Raw genomic sequence first — 27257 nt, forward strand, 5'->3', positions numbered from 1 at the left:
TAAGAAAAACAGAAATATATTAGTGGCATTAGTAAGGCAAAAGTTCCAAGACAGGGCAGATGTCATGGACTTTATTCGGTTGACCCGGTTCTTCAGGCAAGCAAAACTTTGAACTGTATGGAGTAGAAAGCCATAAAGGATTTTTCAACTTGTAAACCGCAAACTGCTGGCGGCCTGAGGACCACAAGACATCAGCGTCCCAGGGCAGGTGGCACAACGACATCGTTGCATTGCACCACCGATGCCGACTCGCTGTGTGAACATGGAAGAAGACGACTTCATCAGTTGGATTAGGTGAGTAGAAACTTTAGTTTTTGGAAGAGCTGGCCTCAGGAAGAATTATTACTATCGGAACAGGCACTCTTACTTTTTTTTAGGGTGCACTAAAACTTCCCTAAGTTTGTTTTGTAGGGGCACTCAGTGGACAATATTACTGGGGTAGAAAACGCAATATTTGCCTTCCCCCCGTACTGACAACCGATGCTACACCGCTGACATAGGTATACAAGAGGACCCAGTTTCCAACGATATTCCACTTACTCGTCTGTTTGCTGTAGCTTTGATTAAATCACTGCTTTATCAGCAGGAGATTATCACTAGAGGACTAAAACCTGCTGCCATGTACTCTTCCATATTCATGAGCTCTGTATAACTTAGCCTCCACGACTGATTGGCAGTTTTCTGCCTATGCACAGTGTACACAGAAAGCTGCCAATCAGCAGTGAGGGTGGGGCCATACAGAATTCAGAAAAGTGATAGAATCTCTTTTTTTATCTGCTGCAGATCTATCAAACCTGCAGTAACCATTAGACTACATTCCCATGATGAGCTTTGGGTGAGTATTTTATGTTGCGTATTTTCGAAAAAATGCAAGTAACCTATTTTGCTTAACAGGTGCAGAAAATCTGCAACATCACGAAAAGCTCATCGTGGGAATGTAGCCTTAAAGTAAGTGACACATTCCTGGAATCAGGGTCTCTGCCCCTGTATCATGTAGCTCTAAGATGGGATGACCGATTCATTCTAAAGAAAGGATTATTTTCGAATTATATATTCCATTTAATAAAGATTTAATTAGGTTGCAGTACGTTCTCCTCCAACAGCGTAAAGTCATTAGACCGAGCCCACGATGATGACATTGACGTGGTCACAAGATGAACAAGACCGGGCGCTATCAATCTTCTTCACCTTTCTAATGCCGGACGGGAAACATTTCAATTTAAGAATGCCATTAAATCGGATTTTGCACCCTCCGCTCCTGGAAGCCCCGGGGCGAGAATTGTATCACATACAGCTAGAAATCCCTTTTGGCAGAACATGATTCATATTAGAAAATATTATAATTAACCAGCTGAGGAGGCGCAAAAAAAAAAAAATCCAACAAAGACTCGAACTGACGGAGCAAAATAATTTATAGGGTTCAGATGGAGTGCATCCCATCGCTGCGCGCACAACAACAACAAACGACAACGCTCCCCTGTTACATGGCGCTCGGCACTAATGAACGCCGCGACTAAGCGCAAGAAAATGCCCCATACTTGGGCTCCGTGCTGAAAAGTGATTATCCCAGACGAGAAGTTGGCAATTCTGGAATAGGAATTTGCAAAATTCTAAGATGAAATTGTCCTTCGTGTCGTTTTTGTTTTTTTGTTGTTTTCATCGTGGCTAAAAGATGGAGGAGACACGTGAAGATTTCATTAAGATGCAATCTCTGGAAGCAAGAAGCAATGATCTCGGTATTAAACACGTTCGATCATCTCGCGGTTCATCAGCCGGGTACATAGGAGCGGGTTTAGGAGGAAGATTTCGGGAGTTCATCGAAAAGTTAATTTAATGAACAAAGAAAATAAAGTTTGGATGGAGCGAATCACGAGCATTGTCCTAACTCACCGATTGCTCCTACTATGGCGAAGATGAGCAGCTAATAGGGTGCGTCCACTTTTGCAACCAATTTTTTTTTTATTATTATTATTTCACTGCATTTAAAGCTTAAAACTAAAAAAAAAAACCTATCCAACCATTTTGTATTTGCAGCTCCCGTGAAGACCTGTGGACTATGTCCACCTTCTTACTGCTCAAGGACAACGACAATTATGCAATATTTTTACTTTCAATTCTTCTACCAGTTTTTGCTTTGTGTCCATAGCTCCCAAGAAAAGTATTTGTAAGAAGCGGTTAAAGAAGCGGTCTACTATTTGGACAACCCCTTCTTCATGTAAATGTTTGGCCCCAGTAAAAATAAAAAAACCTACACTCACCTCCCTTGCCGGCACTCGCGGTCCTGGGACTCTCGTGCAGTTGTTGTGACATGTGACCACAGCATCCAATCAGCTCTGGCATCACTCTCTCCGCCTCCTGTCAATTTGAACATGAAGCGGAAGAGAGAGATCAGCTGCAGCCTGGATTTCCTCTTCATGTTCAATGTATCCAAAGGCAGAGAGAGTGACGCCAGCATTGATTGGGCACTGGGGTCACATGTCAAAACAACAGCACGAGAGCTCCAGTACAGTGAGTGCTGGAACGGTGCCGGCACGGGAGAGGAGTATGAAGAAATAAGTTAAGACAACAATCTTTAAAGGGGTTGTCCACTACTTGGACAATGCCTTCTTGATTTAAATGTTTGGCCACAATAAAATTAAAAAAAAACACATACTCACCTCCCAAGTGGGCACCGTTCCAGCATTATCGGCACTCACAGTACCGGGGCTCTCGTGCTGTGATGCCAGCGTTGATTGGGCACTGGAGTCACGTGTCACAACAACCTCAGGAGAGTCCCAGGACTGCGAGTGCCGACACCGAAACAGCACCGGCACGGGAGGAGAGTATAGGTTTTTTATTTTATCAATGCCAAACATTTAAATCAAGAAGGGGTCGTCCAAGTAGTAGACAAATCCTTTAAAGTCTGTTGTCCAGCTTTTTTTCGCTGCTGAAATAAGTCTAAAGCTAAAAATAAAGCAACTCTGCAAAAATTGATTCATATTTTCCTGACACTTTATGTATGCAATTCCATCGTAAACCTATGCGTCTCCGTGGTAACAGACTACAAACAAATCCTGTAGCCTGGTCCATTCCACCACTGGAATGTGGCTCACAGCCACAGGTGCGGACATATCATTGGTGTAATCTGTGCGGCTGCAAAGGGGCCCAAGAGGTAAGGGGCCACATCCACCTGCAAAGCAGGGGGAATTCGGCATTACGATGAGCTACTGGACTGTACAGGGCCCTTATACTGTTCCGCCAGTGCACAGCCATCTGATATGTGCCTTTCCTTTTTCCGGAATCTGAAAGGAACGGAGGCCTCTGGAATGGGACATGAAGCTGACCCAACCACATTCCCATGGTGCTGCAACACTTCTAAAGCCGCTCTCGAGTTATAACAAAAAGTGTGCTTTCTGGCTGTTGGGGATGACATCATGGGGCAGACAGCCGGCATTGTGCGCCTATGGCACGGCAGTGAGCCCGCCATTCTTCTTCTGGAGAGGCGAGCGCAGACATTTGGTATGCATCAGTAGTCCCACTGACGACGAGAACTTCTCTTCTCACAGCAAAGAGCTCTGTGAAACACAACTGTAATGGGAAATGCTCACTTTGAGAAGAACTGCAACCTCCTGCTCTGTGGCCTCCCCACTAACACTCTCGCACCCCTCTAATCTATTCTAAACTCTGCTGCCCGACTAATCCACCTGTCCCCCCGCTATTCCCCGGCCTCTCCCCTCTGTCAATCCCTTCACTGGCTCCCCATTACCCAGAGACTCCAGTACAAAACCCTAACCATGACATACAAAGCCATCCACAACCTGTGTCCTCCATACATCTGTGACCTCGTCTCCCGGTACTTACCTACATGCAACCTCCGATCCTCACAAGATCTCCTTCTCTACTCCCCTCTTATCTCCTCTTCCCACAATAGTATACAAGATTTATCTCGCGTATCACCCCTACTCTGGAACCCTCTACCACAACACATCAGACTCTCGCCTACCATCGAAACCTTCAAAAAGAACCTGAAGACCCACCTCTTCCGACAAGCCTACAACCTGCAGTAACCACCGATCCACCAAACCGCTGCACGACCAGCTCTACCCTCACCTACTGTATTCTCACCCATCCCTTGTAGATTGTGAGCCTTCGCGGGCAGGGTCCTCTCTCCTCCTGTACCAGTTATGACTTGTATTGTTCAAGATTATTGTACTTGTTTTTATTATGTATACCCCTCCTCACATGTAAAGCGCCATGGAATAAATGGCGCTATAATAATAAATATATATAATAATAATAATAATAATAATAATAATAATGAGTGAAAAGCTCATGGTCACATTTCTCTGAGGTTTCAGCCATGTTACGCGCATAGGGACACGATCGCATATGTCCGACATCAGCTCTAATGGCTCCGTACACAGATATCACGTCATTGTGAAACGGCCTTTTTCCCATTGTGCCCAAAATCTTGCCTTAAATAATTGGCCAATTACAGTGAAAAACTGATCGGAAAGTCTCATAAGCCATCAGAGAGCGGCAAAATAATGTGGAAAAGGATGGAGATAAAACGAGCAAGTTTAAGGAGTATCTAATATAATACCTTTATTAAGGACCGTTCTAAATGAAGATGTCACTCGCCATAAATATATCATTTTTTTAATCTGGTATAAATGCCGCTGTTCTCCTGAATTCGGCCCCTTCTTTCCGGTATGTAATTCTTGTCTTTTTAACCAAGTGGGAGTGGTCCTCAACTTTTCCCTTTGGGCGTGCTTGTCAGGACCACTTCCAATTGGCTAAAAAAAAAAGAGTAGATCTACACAAAAGGGAAGAGTGGGCCATATCTCAGGAATGGAGAGGAGCAGGAACAAGAGAAAAACATTGTCGGATTCAGGAGATCAGCGGCATTCGGACAAAGTTAGAAATATATTTATATATCCATCGTACGTGACAGGTCCTCTATAAGAGGAATATATCACCTATAAATTTTTTTTAATAATTTAAGCTAGAAACCGCTACATATTTATATTTTTATTGTTGATTTTCTTTTCGGTACATGATTATTGGGACCGGCTATAATATTTTGTTAATGGCATTTAGAGATTCCCTTTATAGCAGCCACATGGACCAGAGAGGTGTTGTGGGCATGCCCTGTGATCTGTGCAGAGGTCTTCGTGCAGAGAAGAAGAAAGAATTACCATACTATTCGATCCAACATTGTAAAGATGGAATTAAGGGAATAATTTAAAGGAACTGTCCATGGGCTGTATCGGGTATTGAAGGACAGCCCCATTTATTTAGGGTGTCTAAGCGGTAATTTCAGACATAGCCAATAGGCAAGAGTGGCTTTGATTCTTATAGGAGCAGGGGAATAAGCAAATATTTTTTATCTATAGTCCTGGACAACTTAAGAAACTTTAGATTCTGACTTTTTTTTTTTTTTAATTGTCCCTTCTGCTTCCAAAGTCACTTTTATTTGACTCTAATTGAATCCTTCTGTATGGAATGCAAAACATTTTCATGATGAGGTGACCACAAACCAGTCATGACTTCCGTATTACTCGTCTCCTACCCTTCCTCATTCCACAATGAATAAAAATGGAGATAAACCACAACCACAGAAATCCATCCCAACCTCCAATTTATAGTATAATCTGCTAATTAAAAAAGTAATTGAAACATAAGAGGTATCAAGTATAAAGCCTATATTTACCCCATGTATTCTGTTATTTTTTGTTACATTTTATAGCATGTTTTATGTTGTAGTATTGTCAATCGGAACCAACCTAAATGTGTAATTAAATATTGTATAAATCAGGTTTCCATATTAATTATGTATATATATTTATATTATTTTCAATTTTCTAAATCACTGTGTATACACTAAAGATAAAAATCTATGTCTTGTACTCTCCATAAGGCTGCCGTCACACTATCAGTATTTGGTCAGTATTTTACATCAGTATTTGTAAGCCAAAAACAGGAGTAGGTGATAAATGCAGAAGTGGTGCATATGTTTCTATTATACTTTTCCTCTGATTGTTCCACTCCTGGTTTTGGCTTACAAATACTGATGTAAAATACTGACCAAATACTGATAGTGTGACGGCAGCCTTATGGAGAGTACAAGACAAACACCAGAAGCTCCGGCCACAGGAATAACACAATGTTCTATACTCACTGGAAGGAACTTTTTTTTTTCACCTTTTTAAGGTTTTTTATTGTTTTGTGTTTTTTTTTTTTTTTTTAAAGTAAACTGTAAATTCTTTATATTGTGCATTAGAAGTTTTGTTCTACAATTTTTAACTATTATTATTACAAATGTATATTATGTATTTTTTCCTCTTAAAACAGTCAAATATTTTGTTTATGCTTTAGATACAAAATTGATAAAAAGGATCTTTCGGCAGGTTTATGCTATGAAATCTGACAGCAGCTTGATGTAGGGGCAGAGACACTGATTCCAGTGATGTGGCACTTTTACTAGGCTGTATTTTGGTGTTTGAATACAATTAGTGTTTTATTAGCAGGAGATTATCAGTACAGGACTAGGTGTCTCGTGCCTCCCGGTCCAACTTCTCCCCACCACTGATTAGCAGCTTTCTGGCAATATACAGTTTACACAGAAAGCAGCCAATCAGTGGTGGGGGCGGGGTTATACAAGGCTCAACATTCCAAGCTCTGCAGCAAAGAAAACAGGGATTCTATCACAACTTCTGCACCCAGTAAACTAAGTGATACATCGCTGGAGTCAGGGTCTCAACCCCTACATCATGCTGCTGCCAGATTACATAGCAAAAACCTGCTGACAGATTCCCTTTAATCACAAAATTAAACATACATTTATGGTGTAAAAATGAGTTATAAATGTATGTCCCGTAGGGTCTGATGCTAGGACTCCTACCAGTGGGTGCGAAGCTTGAGAATTATGGGGAACTTGACTTAGTTCGGGCAGCATTACTCAGATACCGGCTATGGTTCTCAGATAACTAGTCCAAGGCCGGTGCCTGGCGGCTTCTTCCCCTCCACGTTAGGTCATTCTCTATGTATATGTATAGACCTGTCAATCAGAGGAAAAAGGGTGGAGAGAAGCCAACAGGGACCCGCCCCTTGGACTAGTCATACTAGTAGAAATGTCCCAGGTTTGTTTGTAAAAAGCAAAGAAACTAACAAAGTAATAATACAAGCGGTTTCTCATTTCTAAATTCTTGTGAAACAAAATGATCAATATAAAAAAAAAAAAAGTTATTTTGCTATGGAAAATCTCCGCTACACCTAGAGCACATTCTCCGCTAAAATCCGTCCGAACAGAAAAATGTTTTTATCGTTCTATTTTTAATTTAATTTGGAAGAGACGAATACTATTGGCGATGGGAACAGCTCTTTACGACTATTGTCAATGTGCAGCGAATCACCACATTCCACCGCTATACGTTGTTCCCATCAAGGGAGAGTGAAAAGACAAAAAACGACAAATGATAATAACACGTCCTATCAATATTCATAACGCAGACTCATTTATTACCCGCGGTATCTCCTAGCCTCTAGCACTAATTCCTGACTTTTCCCCAGCAGGAACGCTTCATCATTTATTTAAGTGACATTGTCTTTGAAAAGACTTTATGAATCTTTGCTTTCCGCGTTGTCGATACATGCGGGATTTAATATCTGAACTGTAAAATCGCAAAAAAAAATAAATAAATAAAAATGTACAAAAAAAGTTATTAGTTGAAGGTGTGTTGTCTGATTGTAACACATCCATCAAAGCTCCTGTTCACATCACCGGCCACCCAGGAATATCACCTGATAACACAAGATCCATGGCTCCAGGACAAGACATAGGAAGGGATGCGATACTGAGGATCTTATCAATATATATGGATTAAAGATCACAGAATTAGCAAGGTTTCCTGTGTCTGCACCTGACCCTAGCTCTATGTCACAGGGGCTGCTGATGGCTTATTTTAATAGCTAAGCCAGTCCCCTTTCAATAAAAATGTCAAAGCCCCTTGAATAGCTTAGCCAGCCTCGTATAACTGCTTAGCAAGCTCCATTTACTAGCTAAGCCAGCCCCCTTTAATAGGCAAATTAGTCCCCTTTAATAGCTAAGTCAACTCAATATAATAGCTAAACCAGCCCTTTTTAATAGCCAAGCCAGCCCTCTTTAATACACAAGGCAATTCCCTTTAATAGCTAGGTTAGCCATTTTCAAAAGCTAAGCCCATCCCCTTTAATTGCTAAGCTTGAGCTTTATAATAGCTAAGCCAGCCTTTTTTTAACACCTAAGCCAACACCCTTTAAAAGATAAGCTAGCCCCCTTCATTGTCTGTACATCAAGTGTGGAAGAAAACAGCACTGACTTAGCACTGTCCTCTCCTCCATCTTTACATTAGCCATTACAGAGAAGGCGGCTTGTTCAGCTACTGAAGTAGTCAGCCAGCCCCCTTCTCACACAGCTCTGGTCTGGTGCCTATGTAGGGGACAGGGACCTGGTGAGCTGTGCAGACGGGTGGAACCATTGTTGCCGGGAGTCGGGGTTCCGGGGGACGGATTTGAGGGGTGCATGGGAAGCCAGGCTCATGTGACAGGAGGAAGAGTGACGCAGGGAGAGGGGAGGATAAAAAGCAAAACGCGCGAAAGCAGGGGCAGAGAAGCGCGGGAAATCTCTGAGGAGAGGAAACTGCAGCGCAGTTGTTGTGAGTGTGCAGGCCGCAGTGAGACTTGCTGGAAGCAGGGGGAAAACGTGCAACAGACACTGCGGGCAATTACCAGAGCCCCCAAAAAGAGGCGCATTCGTCGTCAGCGACCCCCCAGGCAGAGGGGTAGTGCTGACCAGCTCAGGGACAGTATTACCGCGCTCCCTGAGAGCACCTTGCCAGAGAGTGCTACGGACTCGCATGGTTTCGTCTCAACTGTGACTGATACTGATTATTCTCCTAATCCTCCTCAAAAAGACTCTTCTCTGGACTGGGAGGCTGTTACCTCGGATCAACGTCTGCCTGCAGGAGGGAACGCAGCACCGCAGAAGACATTCTGGACTCGACTCTACGCCTGGGCCCGTCGCCAGAAGACACCTCCTTCCTCCGCCATCAGGACTACGGCGTTGTCGGAGCCTCCCCGTCAGGACTACATCGCTGAACCAGCACTGATAAGTGACCGTTGTTGACTTTATCTTAGTAGGGAGTCACTAGTGAGGCGCTGCCGCGTTCTACGGGTATAGTTCAGGGCGGTCATATAGTAATTAGGATTTACTGCGAGATTGTGTTCTTGTATATAAGTTCCCTGCGTGGAAAAACGTTTGTCATCTTTTTGGTTGGAAGTTAAAAAGAAAGTTAAAAACGCTATTTGCTTTCTGGCTCCTATTTGTCCCTGCATCCTTCTTTACCTGCGGTCCCTACATTTGGCGTAGTCGGCAGGATGCAGGATCCAAAGAAGGAGCCAGAAGATACGGAGGATGGGGCTGGGCCTAGAGCTTCTCTCTCATTGGGGGCCATGTTAAACAATTTGCCCAAGTTTAATGGGAGCAACATGTTGTTGTGGAGCTGGACTGAAAGGATGAGGGGGCTGTTGAGAATGCATCCTATGACCCCAGCCCTGGAAGCAGAGGTGGCCATTATGGCCTTAGACGGAGAGGCTCGGGATTCAGTGATGTTGAGACCCCCCACAGAGCGGAATACTTTTACCGGGGTGTTACATGTGTTAGAGGGGACGCACGGGGATCCCACCGACGTGGGAGAGCTGCGGGCCCGGTTGTTTGGACGGCGACAAAAAGAGGGCGAGACTGTCACTCAGTACATGAATGCTCTGCAAGAGCTAAACATTGCAATCGTGCGGAAAGATGGTATGGGGATGGGACATGTTGACGTGACCCTGCGCGACCAACTGGTGACGGGACTGCGGGATGAGTTGACCAAACAGGCTCTACGTGAACGAGTGCGGGTCGACCCGCGCCTGACTTTCTCCGACATAGGCAATGAGGCCCGCACCCGGGAGCAAGAGAGGGGGGTGACGGTCCTGACAGGAGAGGCTCGGGTTATCCAGACCGCTGCACCAGGAGGGGGTGAGCCGTCGTGGGTTCAGGAGATGCGGCAGGAGCTCAAACAAATCCGAGAGGAACTGGCCGAAGTAAAAAAAAAATGCGCGAAGCCCAAGGGAGCTACCCCGGGAGCAAGGGTCTGGGAGTCCAGCTCGTGGCGCTCGTTCAGGATATTATCCGGTCCCCGGTGCTTGCTATGGTTGCGGGGAGGCAGGACATTTCGCACGGGAGTGCACCCGGAGAGGGAGGGCCTCGTCACGGCGGCCGTTAAACTAGAGGACTCCGAGCTAAGGGGACGACGCTCGGAGTCAGAATCCCCGCGGATGGGTGGTGAAAGTCCCGAAAATTTGGTTGCCAGCTGTCCCCTGGTTTGGGCAGAGTTTGAAGGGCGGGCTGTACGTTGTCTGGTGGACACCGGATCTCAAGTCACGACGATGCCCGAGGCCTATTTTAGAAAACACTTCCCTGTGTCAGTCAGACCCCAATGGGGCCCCGTAATCCGGTTGCAGGCCGCCAATCAGCTGCCCATCCCAGTGGAAGGGGTCACCTGGATGCAAATATCTTTATGTGGGAAAGACCTGGGCCGCCGGGGGGTTGTGTTGACGCGGGGGGATCCCAGCCCACAACATATCGTGACTTTGGGGATGAATGTATTGAAGGACTTTGGCAGTTTGCTGTTAGGGGAGACCACACAAGAGACACTCAATCAGTGGGGGACTAGTACACCTCAAGGCTCCGTGTTCAGACAGTTAGTGAGGGAAGTCCGTGTGCAAGAGACCTTTCAGGAGGGAGACATACTAGGGAAAGTAATCACCTCCCCGACAGCAGAAGTGACGTTTCCCCCAGGACAGACTGTTATATCCCTGCCCATCCGAGCTCGCATCCCTCTGGAAGGAGTGCAAGTGCAGGTTGAGCCCACCTTTACGTCCCCTTTGCCCACAGGACTGCTGGTGGCCCGATCTCTGGCTACTGTTAAAAATGGGGCCGTACCAGTGCGATGTGTGAATGTGGACGAACACGATGTCGTGCTACGGGTCCGAAGTGAGATGGCCAAAGTGTTACGACCGTTAGAAGTGATGCCTCCTCCAGATACTTTACAGTTAAAGGTGGATTCCCCTGATCCCTGGATGGTCAGTGTCCGGTCTACACAGGATCCTGAGCTGATAGCGTTCCGAAAAGGTCAAACTATTCTGGAACATATGCGAGCAGAATTACCGGGTCTGGATCCATCACAAGTCTCGCGAGTGCAGCGGCTCCTTGGACACTATGCTGAAGTGTTTGCGCAACATGAAGATGATTTTGGCTGTACCACGGCCATCGAACATGGAATTCCGACCGGAGATACAGTGCCCATCAGGGAGCGGTACAGACAGATTCCCCCGCAGATGTACCAGGAAGTAAAGACGTTGTTAGGCCAGATGCTACAAAAGGGAGTGATCCGCGAGAGTCAGAGCCCGTGGGCTGCCCCGATCGTGCTGGTGCGGAAAAAGGACGGCACGCTCCGGTTCTGTGTGGACTATCGTAAGCTAAATGCATGCACCGTCCGAGACTCTTATCCACTTCCCCGTATCGAGGAGTCTCTCTCCGTGCTGGGTCGGGCCAAATATTTTTCCACCTTAGACCTAGCCAGCGGATACTGGCAGGTCCCGATGACAGAAGCAGATCGTCCTAAGACAGCGTTCATCCTTCCCATGGGACTATTTGAGTTCAATCGAATGCCGTTTGGGCTGGCCAACGCTCCAGGCACCTTCCAACGATTAATGGAGCGGTGTCTGGGGGATTTGAACTTCGAGGCCACTCTCATTTATCTGGATGACATCATCATCTACGCCCCAACATTCGAGGAACATCTGTGCCGACTGGAACAGGTACTAGACCGGTTGCTGAAATACGGGCTTAAGGTGAAGCCCCAGAAGTGTCACTTGTTCCGGGAACAGATCGAGTACCTGGGGCATGTGGTGTCCGCCGAAGGAGTCCGGCCATCGCAGGAGAAGATTGCTGCAATCCAGGAGTGGCCCACACCGGAGACCGCTAAGGATGTACGGGCGTTTTTGGGCCTCGCTGGGTACTACCGGCGCTTCGTGAAGAATTTTGCTCGCCGTTCTCACAATCTACAAGTCCTGCTGAAAGGAAGCTCCCCCAAGGAACGGGGAAAGAAGATACAATGGCAGGAGTCACAAGAAGCAGCGTTCCGGGACTTGAAGACAGCTCTCATGGAGCCGCCGGTGTTGGCTTATGCGGACTTTTCGCAACCGTTCATCCTACACACCGACGGCAGCTCTCAGGGATTGGGGGCTGTGTTGTCTCAGGTTCAGGATGGGCGGGAGAGAGTGATCGCCTATGCGAGTCGGTCTCTTCATGACTGAGTTGAACCCAGACAATTACAGTTCTTTCAAGGTGGAGCTGCTGGCCGTGGTGTGGGCTATGACGGAGCGGTTCGCTGAGTACCTGGCCGGTTCCGAGGTGCTGATACGCACGGATAACAACCCGTTGGCACATCTGGAAAATGCAAAATTGGGTGCCCTAGAACAGCGCTGGGTAGCCCGGATGGCCAAGTACAGATACCGTATCCTTTACAAGCGAGGAGCGGAGAATGTTCATGCTGACGCATTATCTCGTCTGCGGAAGAATCCCCCAAGGACTAACCGAGATGAGGAGCTGGAGGGAGAAGAAATCCCCTACGCCATCGGCGGCGCTACTCGGACGGCTGTGAGCCGGGAACAGACCGGGAACGGAACGGCCACAGGACTGTTGGTTCAGAGTCGGGACGAATGGATACGGCTGCAACAGGAAGACCAGGAACTAGCTCCATTGCGACAGTGGATAACGAATGGTCTATTGCCCGTGAGAAGCCCTGGACAAACTCTCCCGTCAGACCTGAACCTTCTTCTGCGGCAGTGGGAGCGCCTAACTCTTCAGGACGGGCTCTTATGCCACTTAACCATGGCTCAGGCAGATTCCGAGCCGACCTGGCAGATGGTCTTACCAGGGCCCGTGGTGGCCGCAGTTGCTAAAGAAGCTCATGAGTCCGGGGCACACTTCGGAGTGAAGAGGACGTTTAAGTGGCTGCAAACTCGGTTCTATCATCCTCGGCTGCTTGCGGAAGTACAAACTGCCTGTAGACAATGTCGACAATGTGAGCTAACCAAGTCACCGGAGGAAAGGGCGCCTGTGCAGAGCATCACGACGTCTGCCCCTTTTGAAGTATTAATGATAGACTACATTACCATTGGAGCAGCGCATCAAGGCTACGAACACTGCCTCGTTATGGTAGATAATTTTTCAAAATTCGCGGTAGTCACCCCTACCCGTGATCAGACAGCTGAGTCGGCGGCGAGCGCTATCTGTAAGAACTTTATTCAAGTTTACGGCTGTCCGAGGCGAATACATTCGGATCAAGGCGCCTGTTTCTTGGGCAAAGTCATGGAAGAGCTGCATCGCCTCTACGGCATTGATAAGTCACGCACCACACCGTATCATCCCCAGGGAAATGGGGCTTGTGAGCGGTTTAACCGGACTTTGCTTCAAATGCTGCGTGCGCTAGAACAAGATCAGAAGGCCCGCTGGCCGGAGTATGTGTCGGACCTAGTGTGGGTCTACAACAATACAGTTCATCAAGTCACAGGACGCACCCCGTATGAAGTGGTCTTTGGGCGCCCAGGAAAAGGCATGACAGATCTGGAACTGTCTTCGGAGGAAGAAGGCCCCCGAACAGGGATGGCTTCGTGGGTGCGTGATCATCGGCATCGGCTGCAGACCTTACACCGACTGGTACACACTCGAATTCGGGAAGTGGAGCATCGGAGCACCCCTACAGCAAAACCCCCAGAGTTCCGGCCAGGTGATCGAGTACTCGTTCGAGAGCAAAGACCGCAAAACAAGTTAGACCATCGTTGGGAAAAAACACCCTATCGGGTGCTTCGCCGTATAGACCCGCATGGACCTGTATATGAAGTGCAGTCTGAGGCCCTCGGAAGTACAGGTACTCGCATTCTTCATCGCAACATGCTCCGGTTGTGTCGCTCTGTTGACTCGGACACCCCGGAATCCGCAATCAGGGAAGAGCCACCTACGACTGAATCCCCCAACAACCATTGGTGGGATGAAGAAGATGATGAAGAAGAAGAACGGCGTCAAAATACTCCCCCTATCTCGACTACTACACTACCCCTGACCAGTCACTCTTCCGCTGACGACATTTCCCCAACACCCCCTATACAAGGACCCGAGCCACGACGTTCTGAACGTTCTACTGCCGGTCGACCCCCAACTCGCTACAGTCCTGACTTACACACCAGACAGACCCAAGTGTGGAACAATCCGTCAGGTGGGCGACCTGTCAGTGCGAAGGCCTCGCCCAGGGACTGGCGAGCATACAGGGTGGAGGAATGTAGGGGACAGGGACCTGGTGAGCTGTGCAGACGGGTGGAACCATTGTTGCCGGGAGTCGGGGTTCCGGGGGACGGATTTGAGGGGTGCATGGGAAGCCAGGCTCATGTGACAGGAGGAAGAGTGACGCAGGGAGAGGGGAGGATAAAAAGCAAAACGCGCGAAAGCAGGGGCAGAGAAGCGCGGGAAATCTCTGAGGAGAGGAAACTGCAGCGCAGTTGTTGTGAGTGTGCAGGCCGCAGTGAGACTTGCTGGAAGCAGGGGGAAAACGTGCAACAGACACTGCGGGCAACTACCAGAGCCCCCAAAAAGAGGCGCATTCGTCGTCAGCGACCCCCCAGGCAGAGGGGTAGTGCTGACCAGCTCAGGGACAGTATTACCGCGCTCCCTGAGAGCACCTTGCCAGAGAGTGCTACGGACTCGCATGGTTTCGTCTCAACTGTGACTGATACTGATTATTCTCCTAATCCTCCTCAAAAAGACTCTTCTCTGGACTGGGAGGCTGTTACCTCGGATCAACGTCTGCCTGCAGGAGGGAACGCAGCACCGCAGAAGACATTCTGGACTCGACTCTACGCCTGGGCCCGTCGCCAGAAGACACCTCCTTCCTCCGCCATCAGGACTACGGCGTTGTCGGAGCCTCACCGTCAGGACTACATCGCTGAACCAGCACTGATAAGTGACCGTTGTTGACTTTATCTTAGTAGGGAGTCACTAGTGAGGCGCTGCCGCGTTCTACGGGTATAGTTCAGGGCGGTCATATAGTAATTAGGATTTACTGCGAGATTGTGTTCTTGTATATAAGTTCCCTGCGTGGAAAAACGTTTGTCATCTTTTTGGTTGGAAGTTAAAAAGAAAGTTAAAAACGCTATTTGCTTTCTGGCTCCTATTTGTCCCTGCATCCTTCTTTACCTGCGGTCCCTACACCTACACAACAAATGCCCTGTGTGAGACCAGGACGAATCTTCAGATCATTTGTTGCAGGACATTGCTCCATTGCAGTCTCCACTGATCGGGGCCAGGAAAGGCCTTAAAGATGGAAGAATAATGACCTGGACCTGTCCTCACCTGACCTAAACCCTACTGAACTTGTGGACTCTTCTTATACGGGACATTTACAGTGAAGGAGAACAGTCTCCTCTCTGATCAGTGTCTGTGGTTGGTGCTGCCCAACAAGATGAAGAAACCGAAAGACTCCATGGATGGAGCCTATGGCTGTTATTGAGAAGAAAGGCGGCCATATTACTATATAGATTACTATATTGTGATTGAGATTTTTTTATTGGAAAAGTCAGAATTGTATTTTGTACATTTTGAGGTGTTTGGTTCTTATTCTTACTGTAACAGATAAAAATAAAGAACTGAGATGGAAAATTTACATTTCTCATTTAGTTGCCCAATAATCTGCAGAGATATTCTCCTAAAAAGAGAGTAGGAGAAATGCCAATCAGTGGGAGCAAACTCAGACTGTAGGACACACAACTTTATTGGTAATGACCAGTTGTCAATTTATTCCTACATTTTCCAGGAGAAATTATAGAGAAACTGATCTGTAAGAAAAGTTTCTCAAAACTTTTGATTTGAATGGGACAGATAAGCATTTACTAATGCAAACATGTCAGGAAAGCTAACAAGTCCTATGTAATGGAGTTTTCTCATGGTGTTTTCCTCAGGAACTGACCACTCCACTGCCTCCTGTTTGACAGGGGTCATTGCACTCCTAACTGTAACTGTACCTCTGCAACATGGAAGAATCACAGGGACACTGAAGATGACCAGCATCCAGTAATCTGGCTAGCTTCAGAGCTGCGCTTGCAGGCTTGTTGCGCTCCTGAAGATTGGCTTTTTAGGCTAGGGACATGACTGAGATGCTGGTCCAAACTGCGTGTTCTTCAGTGCTGCTTGCAGAGGTAGCATTGACCCTGCCACTTGGTAGGAGCACAAGGGCTCTAAAGCTGGCAAGATCCAGAAATTCGGTCAGCATCAGAGTTGTGCTTGCAGGCTCATTGCGCTCCTGAAGATTGGCAGTTGAGGCTAAGGGCATGACTGAGCTATAGGTCCGGCCTGTGTGTTCTTCCGTGCTGCTTGCAGAGGTCACATTGCCCCTGCAGCTTGGTAGGAGCGCAAGGGCACTAAAGCTGGCAAGATACAGAAATTCGGTCAGCATCAGAGCAGCACTTACAGGCTTGTTGCGCTCCTGAAGATTAATAGTTCGGGATATGGCACGACTGAGATGCTGGTTCCAACTGTGTGTTTATCATTGTTGCTTGCAGAGGTCACTTTGACCCTGCAGCATGGTCTGAGCACAGAAGTTGATTCTGGCAAAATCAAGCCTTCCAGCTAGCTTCAGAGACGCCCTTGCAAGCTTTGTAATAAAGAGCTTGTAAGCATTGTGCTCCTTGCTTGGAAAACTGGCCACCTCTGATAACGTTTTAATAAGAAGTTGCAGATTTTGCAAACATTTTGCACTTTTACCCATTCATAATGTGGAGAAAACTCCGGATTCTCTCGTGTATGGTATATAGGTTTCTAATCAGAGATGGATGTGAGATCTACGTTACAAAGTATTGGCTACCTTCACATCATCGATAAATCTTGCATTGTGTAGGATGTGATTACTGCACGTAGGTTATATTTTCGGTCAGGCAGAAAGACACGCTGCGAGTTCCTGCTGAGCGAGGGAGCGAGCCGCATCATTTGCAGTCTGGACACAGACCCGTCCGTATCAATGCTGCGGAGATTACACAATTGGAGATATTTGGGGAGGACGGGGGAGCAGATAATTGTTTCCATTAACATAATATTTCTGTTGGCGAAAGCTTTTTTTTCTGTTTAGTGCCCCTTTAAATCAATTTTGGCAAACCAGCCGGAAAAAGGTGAAAGAAATGAAGTGTAATCTGAGTGCAAACTTTGTTTTCTGACACATGCCTGCCCGTGTGGGATTAATCTAGCTGGAAATGTTCTCTACCCAAGGTAATTTTCTCCCTGTATCAATTCCACCTCCTTCAATCCATCTGGTACGTGCAAGAGTTTAATTATTATGCGAACGTCCCATGATTTTTACGGCTGAGAGCGAGGGTATTTTTGTAGAAATACCATATGTTTTCCAAAAGAAATTGCAGAGAGATTAATTATGTGTTCCGGGGCTTTACGTTCTTTTACAATTACAGCTGGATAAAGTGGAAATTACTGCACTGTCTGTACAAGCCAGAGAGGTTTTAATTATTAGCTAAAGTGTAAAACCACAACAAAAGCTAGGTAAGCCTGATCCCGAAATTATATGTATGTGTTGTCAGGACGCCATGCTGGGCACAGTCTTCGCACCAGGCAGCATTGACGCATCCAGACAGCAGCTTAATAGGCCACATCCTAGTTCATCTCTCAGGAAAAGAAATCCTATAATCTTGGGTTTAAGAACTTCTCAAAAGTAAGAAAAGGGTTTTTTTCGCAATGCACTCGCAATAAACACAGATACCACTTTGACGTAGCCACAATTTTTATTACAGCAGAGCCATATTGTTTTTGCAAGACGATGGGATTCCTAAGAAAAATGGCCTAATAATGCAAATACATTACCAAAGGGGTTATCTGGTACTTTATATTGATGGCCCATCCTTAGGAGACGTCATTAATAGCAGATCCGTACAGTTGATGGAGTTGTGCTGTTCAACCCAGAAATTGATCACATTCGGTTGCCTCCAGCAATGGGAACACCTGAACTGGGGCGTGCTGGGAGTCAAAACCCCACTGATCTGATATTAATGACCTATCCTAAGAATAAAGCAGACTTCTCAGACTGGAAGAGGCTGGTGTACTTGCTTAAAAAAAAAAAAAAAGTGTCAGAATGGCCATATAATACTTTATGAAAGCTTAAACTCAAAACCACCCACTTATTTTGATTGACAGTTCATCAGTGTTTCTCCTCCCTGTTGCTGCAGCTGCTGCTGAATTTCCGTCCACCCAACTGGATTAACACACCAGCTCCTTATTGTCCCCCCTACTGCATCTCTGAACACCCAACCTGATTTACAGTTCCTCAGTGCCGCTCCTCCCTGCAGCTGCTGAATTTTCACCCACCCAACTAGCTTGATTTAACAGCTCCTCATTGTCCCTCCTCCATGCTGCTAAATCTCTACCCACCTAGTCTGATTAATAGACCCTCAGTGTCCTTCCTCCCTACTTACTCTCCACCCACTTAGACGACTGATTGACAGTTCTTCACTGTCCCTCTTCCCTACTGGTGCTGCAGAATCTCCACCCACCTAGTCTAACTAACAGCTCCTCAGTGTCCCACTTCCCTACTGCTGCTGCAGAATCTCCGCCCACCTAGTCTGATTATTAACAGACCCTTGGTGTCCCTTCTCCGTACTGACTCTCCACCCACTTTGACTGATTAATAGCTCCTCACTGTCCCTCTTCTGTTATGATCCGGTGACCTTGGAGCAGCATGAGACTTTCTCAGGAGAAGGTGGAACCTGTACTGACCGCAAACCCTAAACTGACACCGCAACTAGAAGTAGCCGTGGGGTGTACCTAACACATCCTAGACACCTCGACACAGCCGGGAGGACTAAATACCCCTATAGATGGAAATGGGAATTCTATCTTGCCTCAGAGCAGAACCCCAAAGAATAGGCAGCCCCCCACAAATATTGACTGAGTAGGAGAGGAAAAGACACACACAGGCAGAAAATAGGATTTAGCAAAAGAGGCCACTCTAGCTAAATAGGAAAGGATAGGACAGAATACTAAGCAGTCAGTATTAAAACCCTACAAATATCCACAGCAGATAATACAAAAATTCCACCATCTAACTAAAGACATGGAATGTATATCTGCATCTCCTGAGAATCCAACTTGACTGAAAAAAATCCTAACACAGTCTAAACCGGACAAGAAAAAACAATGAATAGCACTGAACAGTAAAGCACACAGCATGTGTGCTGCAGAGATAAAAACCAGACACTTATCTTTGCTGACTTGGCAGCAGGGCAGGAGGAACCAGACAGAGGTGCAAAACCTCCAAGAACAATGGACAACTGGCAAGGACTAATGGATCCTGCACACCTAAATATCCCAGTCTGAGCTGCAATCAGCAGAGACACCTGACCAAGATTGCAACCCAGGGACAACTGCATTACCACCAACAACCACCGGAGGGAATCCAAGAGCAGAATTCACAACACTCTTCCATACTGCTGCTGCGGAATCTCCACCCACCTAGTCTGACTGACAGCTCCTCACTGTCCCTCCTCCCTGCTACTGAGATCTCACTCTGCTCAGAGCAAGCTGCAGCTGTTGGGAAGTGTGTGCAGAGACCATACATTCGGAGTCATGAGTAGGGATGAGCAAGTATGCTCGTTACTAGGTTTTCACGAGCATGCTCGGGTGTTCTCTGAGTATTTTGGGGGTACTCAGGGATTATGTTTGTGTCTCTAGCAGCCACAAATCATGCAGCTGCAGACAGCCTGAATACATGCGAAGATTCCTTAACCCCTTCATGACCGTGGGATTTTTCATTTTTCCGTGTTTGTTTTTCGCTCCCCTCCTTCCCAGAGCCATAACTTTTTTATTTTTCCGTCAATTTGGCCATGTGAGGGCTTATTTTTTGCGGAACGAGTTGTACTTTTGAACGACATCATTGGTTTTACCATGTCTTGTACTAAAAAACGGGAAAAAAATTCCAAGTGCAGTGAAATTGCAAAAAAAGTGCAATCCCACACTTGTTTTTTGCTTGCCTATTTTGCTAGGTTCACTAAATGCTAAAACTGACCTGACATTATGATTCTCCAGGTCAGTACGAGTTCATAGACACCTCACATGTCTAGGTTATGTTTTACCTAAGTGGTGAAAAAAAATTCCAAGCTTTGCAAAAAAAAAAAAAAAAAAAAAATAATTGCACCATTTTCCGATACTCGTAGCGTCTCCATTTTTCATGATCTGGGGTCAGGTGAGGGCTTATTTTTTGCGTGCCGAGCTGGCGTTTTTAATTATAGCATTTTGGTGCAGATACGTTCTTTTGATCGCCCGTTATTGCATTTTAATGCAATGTCGCGGCGACCAAAAAAACGTATTTCTGGCGTTTCGATTTTTTTTCTCATTACGCCATTTAGCGATCAGGTTAATGCTTTTTTTTATTGATAGATCGGGCGATTCTGAACGCGGCGATACCAAATATGTGTAGGTTTGATTTTTTTTTTATTGATTTATTTTGATTGGGGCGAAAGGGGGGTGATTTAAACTTTTATGTTTTTTTTATTTTTTTCACATTTTTAAAAACTTTTTTTTTTCACTTTTGCCATGCTTCAATAGCCTCCATGGGAGGCTAGAAGCAGGCACAACCCGATCGGCTCTGCTACATAACAGCGATCATCAGATCGCTGTTATGTAGCTAAAATGCAGGTGTGCTGTGAGCGCCGACCACAGGGTGGCGCTCACAGCTACCGAGGATCAGTAACCATAGAGGTCTCAAGGACCTCTATGGTTACCTTCCTGACACATCGCCGACCCCCGATCATGTGACGGGGGTCCGCGATGACGTCATATCCGGCCGCCCAGCCAGATGCGGTAGTTAAATGCCGCTGTCTGCGTTTGACAGCGGCATTTAACTAGTTAATAGGCGCGGGCAGATCGCGATTCTGCCCGCGCCTATTGCGGGCACATGTCAGCTGTTCATAACAGCTGACATGTCCCGGCTTTGATGCGGGCTCACAGCGGAGCCCTGCATCAAAGCAGGGGACCTGACGGCGGACGTACTATCCCGTCCGAGGTCAGAAAGGGGTTAACAAATAGGCAATCCCTGCATGTGTTCAGGTTGTCTAGCAGCTGCAAATCATGCAGCTGCAGGGACACAAACAATCTCTGAGCACACCCAAAATACTCGGAGGACACCCGAGCGTGCTCGTGAATACCCGAGCAACGAGCATACTCGCTCATCACTAGTCATGAGCTCTCTCACTCTATAGCTAGATTCATATAATTTTAGCATAAGAATAAGGCCATGCCGACACGCATTTTTAAAATAAGTGCAATATCCCCATGAGGTCCAACGGATTTTAGTAATAATTTATAGCGTTTGTATTATATATTTAGAAAACAAAAAAGATACACCAGTAAAAAAATTTAAAAATCTTTTAGCAAACTCCAATAAATAAATAACTGTATAGTAATCTTTATTACCAAATAACATTCATGAAAAACATGATATAAAATACAAAAATAATTATATTGTGATACGGTGTTGGCCACAAAAATAGATGTAAATACTTTTATGCCCACAAATGATAAAAATAATTCTCGGAGCGATACCTTTATTGACTAACCAGAAAAAACCCGACCTGAAGAAGGATCCCCTGTGATCTGAAAGCTTGCAAATATATTACCAATAAAGTGGAGTCGCTACATTGGCGCTTTCACATGCAATTAGCTGACGGTATGACATATGCAATTAAGAATGACTTACCACATATTCAAAGACCAGGGTGAGGGTCTCCTTGGTGTGGATGATATCGTGCAGCAGCACTATGTTTGCATGCTTCAGCCCCTTCAACAGTGATGCTGCAAAAACAGAAAGCAGTGATTGTCCAAGGTGTCGGCTTACTTAAAGGAGGTTTCCAGATCAGAAAACATATATGCGTTAATATTTTTTTTAATTAGGAAATTCTGAGATAATAGGGAGGGTCCTCCAATGTAGAGAGCGGATATAAAGAGCATCTTTCTTTCTCTCTGCAGGACCTATCTTGTCCTGTATTACATAGATAACACATTGATTGAATAGACACTGTAATGCTTAGTTTACCCTGTGGAGGCGCTGCAGAGAAACTGAACACTTACTGCCAGGCTTCTGTAAGGATTACACCTGCAGTGGACTCTTGAGAAAGGCTCACACTTTAACCCGAAACTTTGTGTACCTCTGACAGACAGATAAATAGCTACAAAGACAGATAGCTACATAGACGATAGATACACACATATATATATATATATATATACACACACATACATACAAATAGATAACAGATCGAGAGAGAGATAGATAGAGATTAGATATATAGATAATAGATAGATAGATAGATAGATAGATAGATAGATAGATAGATAGATAGATAGATAGATAGATAGATAGATAGATAGATAGATAGATAGAGTGACATGTAAAAGTTTGGGCACCCCAAATCAAAATTACTGTTATTATGAACAGTTAAGTAAGTGGAAGATTAAATAATCTCTAAAAGGCCTAAAGTTAAAGATGACACATTTCCTTTGTATTTTAGGCAAAAAATATATTTTTTCATCTTCTACATTTTAAAAACTAAGACATCTCCCTTGGAGATTTGTGTGCTCAGATAACTTTGAACAAGGTTTCAGACCTTAATTAGCCTGATAGGGTTATGGCTAGTGTTGAGCATTCCGATACCGCAAGTATCGGGTATCGGCCGATACTTGCGGGTATCGGAATTCCGATACCGAGATCCGATACTTTTGTGGTATCAGGTATCGGTATCGAAACAACATTAATGTGTAAAATAAAGAATTAAAATAAAAAATAGGGATATACTCACCTCTTCGACGCAGCCTGCACCTTACCGAGGGAACCGGCAGCCTTCTTTGCTTAAAATGCACGCGTTTCCTGCCTTCCGTGACGTCACGGCTTGTGATTGGTCGCGTGCCGCCCATGTGACCGCGACGCGACCAATCACAGCAAGCCGTGACGTAATCTCAGGTCCTGAATGCCTAATTCTGCATTCAGGACCTGAAAATTACGTCACGGCTTGCTGTGATTGGTCGCGTCGCGGTCACATGGGCGGCACGCAACCAATCACAAGCCGTGACGTAATTTTAAAATGCGCGCGTTTCCTGCCTCCCGTGACGTCACGACTTGTGATTGGTCGCGTCGCCCATGTGACCGCGACGCGACCAATCACAAGCCGTAACGTAATTTTCAAATCCTGAATGCCTAGAATTAGGCATTCAGGACCTGAAAATTACGTCACGGCTTGTTGTGATTGGTCGCGTCGCGGCCACATGGGCGGCACGCGACCAATCACAAGCCGTGACGTCACGGAAGGCAGTAAACGCGCGCATTTTAAGCAAAGAAGGCTGCCGGTTCCCTCGGTAAGGTGCAGGCTGCGTCGGAGAGGTGAGTATAGCAATATTTTTTTATTTTAATTCTTTCTTTTACACATTAATATGGATCCCAGGGCCTGAAGGAGAGTTTCCTCTCCTTCAGACCCTGGGAACCATCAGGGATACCGTCCGATACTTGAGTCCCATTGACTTGTATTGGTATCGGGTATCGGTATCGGATTAGATCCGATACTTTGCCGGTATCGGCCGATACTTTCCGATACCGATACTTTCAAGTATCGGACGGTATCGCTCAACACTAGTTGTGGCTTGTTCCCTATCATTGTTAGGAAAGGCCAAGTGAAGCTAATTTCTGTCCTTTATAAAAAAAAACTCTGAAAATGAAAATGGCGGAGGTCCGCAAAGCAGGAGAAGGCTATAAGAAGATAGCAAAGCATTTTCAAGTTGCTCTTTCCTCAGTTCAAAATGTAATTAAGAAATGACAGTTACCAGGAACAGTGGTGGTCAAGATAAGGTCTGGAAGAACAAGCAAAATTTCAGTGAGAGATGCCCGTAGGATTGCTAGAGAGGCAAATCAGCCTTGCTTGACTGCAAATGACCTTCAGAAAGATTTAGCAGACTCTGGAGTTGTGGTACACTGTTCTACTGTTCAGAGACAACTGCAAAATATGTGGCCTTCATGTAAGAGTCATCAGAAGAAAACCTCTCCTGAATACTCATCATAAACTTCAGAGTCAGAAGTATGCAAAAGAACATCTAAACAAGCCTGATGCATTTTGGAAACTAGTCTTGTGGACTGATGAGGGTAAAATAGAACTCTTTGGCCACAATGATTAAAGGCATATGTGGAGAAAAAAGGGCACAGAATTTAAGGAAAAGAACATCTCGCCAACCATTAAGCATGGAGGTGGTTCAATCATGCTTTGGGGTAGTGTTGCAGCCAATGGCATAGGGAACATTTCATGGTTAATGGAAAGAATGGATTAAATTAAATTTCAACAAATTCTTGATGCAAACATAACACTATCTGTAAAAAAGCTGAAGGTGAAGAGAGGATGGCTTCTACAAATGGATAATGACCCTAAACACACATCAAAATCCACAATAGACGCCCTCAAAAGGTGCGAGCTGCAGGTTTTACAATGGCCCTTACAGTCCCCTGATCTAAACATCATTGAAAATCTGTGGCCAGACCTCAAACCAGCAGAGGATGGAAGACAACCCAAGAATCTCACAGAACTGGAAGAATTCTCCAAGGAAGAATGGAGGAAAATCCCTCAAACAAGATTTGAAAGACTCTTGGGTGGATACAAAAAGCGTTTACAAGCTGTGATACTTTCAAAAGAGGGCGCTACTAGATATTGGCCATGCAGGGCGCCCAAACTTTTGCACAGGCCCACTTTCTTTTTATAATTTTTAAAATGTAAAAGATGAAAACAATTTTTTCCTTGCCTAAAATACAAAAGGAGATGTGTCATCTTTAACTTTAAGCCTTTTAGAGATAATTTCATCTTCAACTTGTTTAACTGTTCATAGTAATTTTGACCAGGGGTGCCTAAACTTTTGCATGCCACATTAGATAGGCAATTTTTAGGATTTCCTGATCTCTTTATAAACTTTGCTATAATGCTCTCGTTTGAACTCGAGTTTCAATAATAAATCCCATCTTACAAGTGGGCAATATCCAGATCTTCATCTCCCTGCACATCATAGCATGCTCCTAGCTCCCTATGTGGTGAGGTCATACACACTGACATCACACACGGATAATCAGCATTGTGTAATACGGCCACTATTTTAATTAGTTTTAATTGCTCGCATTTGTAATTTCTGTGGATGAAGGACGAGGCCTGCAGACATCATTCCTCGCAGGCTGTATTCAGGGTTTCTATAGTTGAGGCTTATAAATGTAGAAGTAATAGTAAGGCCCCATGTAGAATCTGCAGTGACATTGATATTCAGCACAGGTTTACTACAAATAATCCTGGGATTTAGAATCTTTAGTATCGACCATCTGCTTTTTGCAGGTAATATCTGCTAAAGTCAGGACGACATTGTCAAACACTGTTCACTGTCGTTTCAACAAACTTTTCCTAAATCAAGAAAAAAAAGAAACTATAACATATCTTAATAGAGAAATTTGCTTTTCTCCACTTATAAGCCACTTCTCCTCTCTCCTTCTTTCTGATCTACTGAACTTGTCATTCACTCTTTTCACGACTTTCTACTAAGTGTTTATCTCACCCCAGTGCTGGATTCACGGCTACTCAGCTCTATAACGTCATCCATGCTGCTGCTGAAGATGTGCTACATAGAGATAGAAGAGCAGGAATCTCTCATGTCTGTGTGTGTTCTAGTAAGTGTTTATCTCACCCCAGTGCTGGATTCACAGCTACTCAGCTTTATAATGTCATCCATGCTGCTGTTGCTGAACATGTGCTAAATAGAGATAGGAGAGCAGGAATCCTTCATGCCTGTGTGTGTTCTAGTAAGTGTTTATCTCACCCCAGTGCTGGATTCACAGCTACTCAGCTCTATAATGTCATCCATGCTGCTGCTGCTGCTTCTGAACATGTGCTACATAGAGATAGAAGAGCAGGAATCCCTCATGTCTGTGTGTGTTCTAGTAAGTTTATCTCACCCCAGTGCTGGATTCACAGCTACTCAGCTCTATAATGTCATCCATGCTGCTGCTGCTGAAGATGTGCTACATAGAGATAGAAGAGCAGGAATCCCTCTGTGCGTGATGTGTATGGAAAATAAAGGCAGCTAGGCTCAACCCAGTAGCTCGGAGACAACTGAAAATTAGAAGTAAAGCCTGCAGAGGGGAAACTGGTGAAATATGCAGGTCATATAATGTGATACAAGTTATATTCTCAAAAAATAAAATGTAAAATCCCTCAGTTCTCGAGAAGGGAAAGAATTTTTAATGGCAAGTAAATGGCAAAGTTGCTTGTTTTTATGAGTACTTTGCATTTTTTCTTAATATGATAACAATGAGAAAACCCCTTAAAGCTTCCTTGTACCCAGTGCGTGTATTGATGTAATACGTCCCTTTATCCAGCTGGGATAACATGTGTCCTTCAATATTTGGAAGGCTCTAATGTTCATTTCATCATCTTTGCCCCCATCATTCGTCATGTCCACACAATGTTATAGATCTCTAATGAAATAATGATCATGACACACAATACCGGGCAGCTGTAATTAGGAGAAAATGAAAAGGTAATTTTAAAACCAATTTATAATTCTGCTTGCCGCATTTTAAATGACAGAACTTTATTAAAATCAAGTTTAGGCGAGTCTGTCCGCTTTCAGTCATTTTTCGTACTAATGTATATTTAATGGTCTGTCAATAGGCGTCATGATTTATTATATTATACATCTTGCTCAATGACTTTTTATATCTTTTTTCCTGTCTTAGAAGTTTCTGCAGCCTAATACAGTATATAGTTTCTGTCAACTTGTCCACAAAGACTATGGCCTGATCTGCAATTACTGTATGTACAGTATTGCTGGTGCTAAGCTTCAGCTTTAACCCCTTAAAGGGTTACTTTCACTTTCATCAATTTGATATTGTTGGATAGGGCTTATAAAAACAAGCACTTTTGCAATTTACTACTTATTAGAATTTCAAGCCGTTCTTGAGTTATCAACACTTTTATTTTGTTTATAGCCCGTTGCCTAGGAAACTGACCACCGCTTCTGTCTAGCTTGTAAACATTGCACCAAAGCTGGCCGGGATTCAAAAGTGTCAGCACCAGCT

General features: G+C 45.2%; 1 protein-coding gene across 5 annotated transcripts in view; it reads right to left on the reverse strand.

Annotated features, from left to right (window-relative positions):
* The window catches only part of CDK14 (cyclin dependent kinase 14), a 484203-nt gene that overhangs the window by 275323 nt on the left and 181623 nt on the right, over positions 1–27257 (reverse strand). For all 5 annotated transcript variants that reach the window (XM_077268230.1, XM_077268229.1, XM_077268232.1 and 2 more), the window contains one exon: positions 21867–21961. In XM_077268230.1, coding sequence (XP_077124345.1) covers positions 21867–21961 — 95 coding nt within the window. The remainder of the gene's footprint in view (positions 1–21866; positions 21962–27257) is intronic.

Source organism: Ranitomeya variabilis, chromosome 6 (assembly GCF_051348905.1).
Source record: "Ranitomeya variabilis isolate aRanVar5 chromosome 6, aRanVar5.hap1, whole genome shotgun sequence".
Lineage (NCBI taxonomy): Eukaryota > Metazoa > Chordata > Amphibia > Anura > Dendrobatidae > Ranitomeya > Ranitomeya variabilis.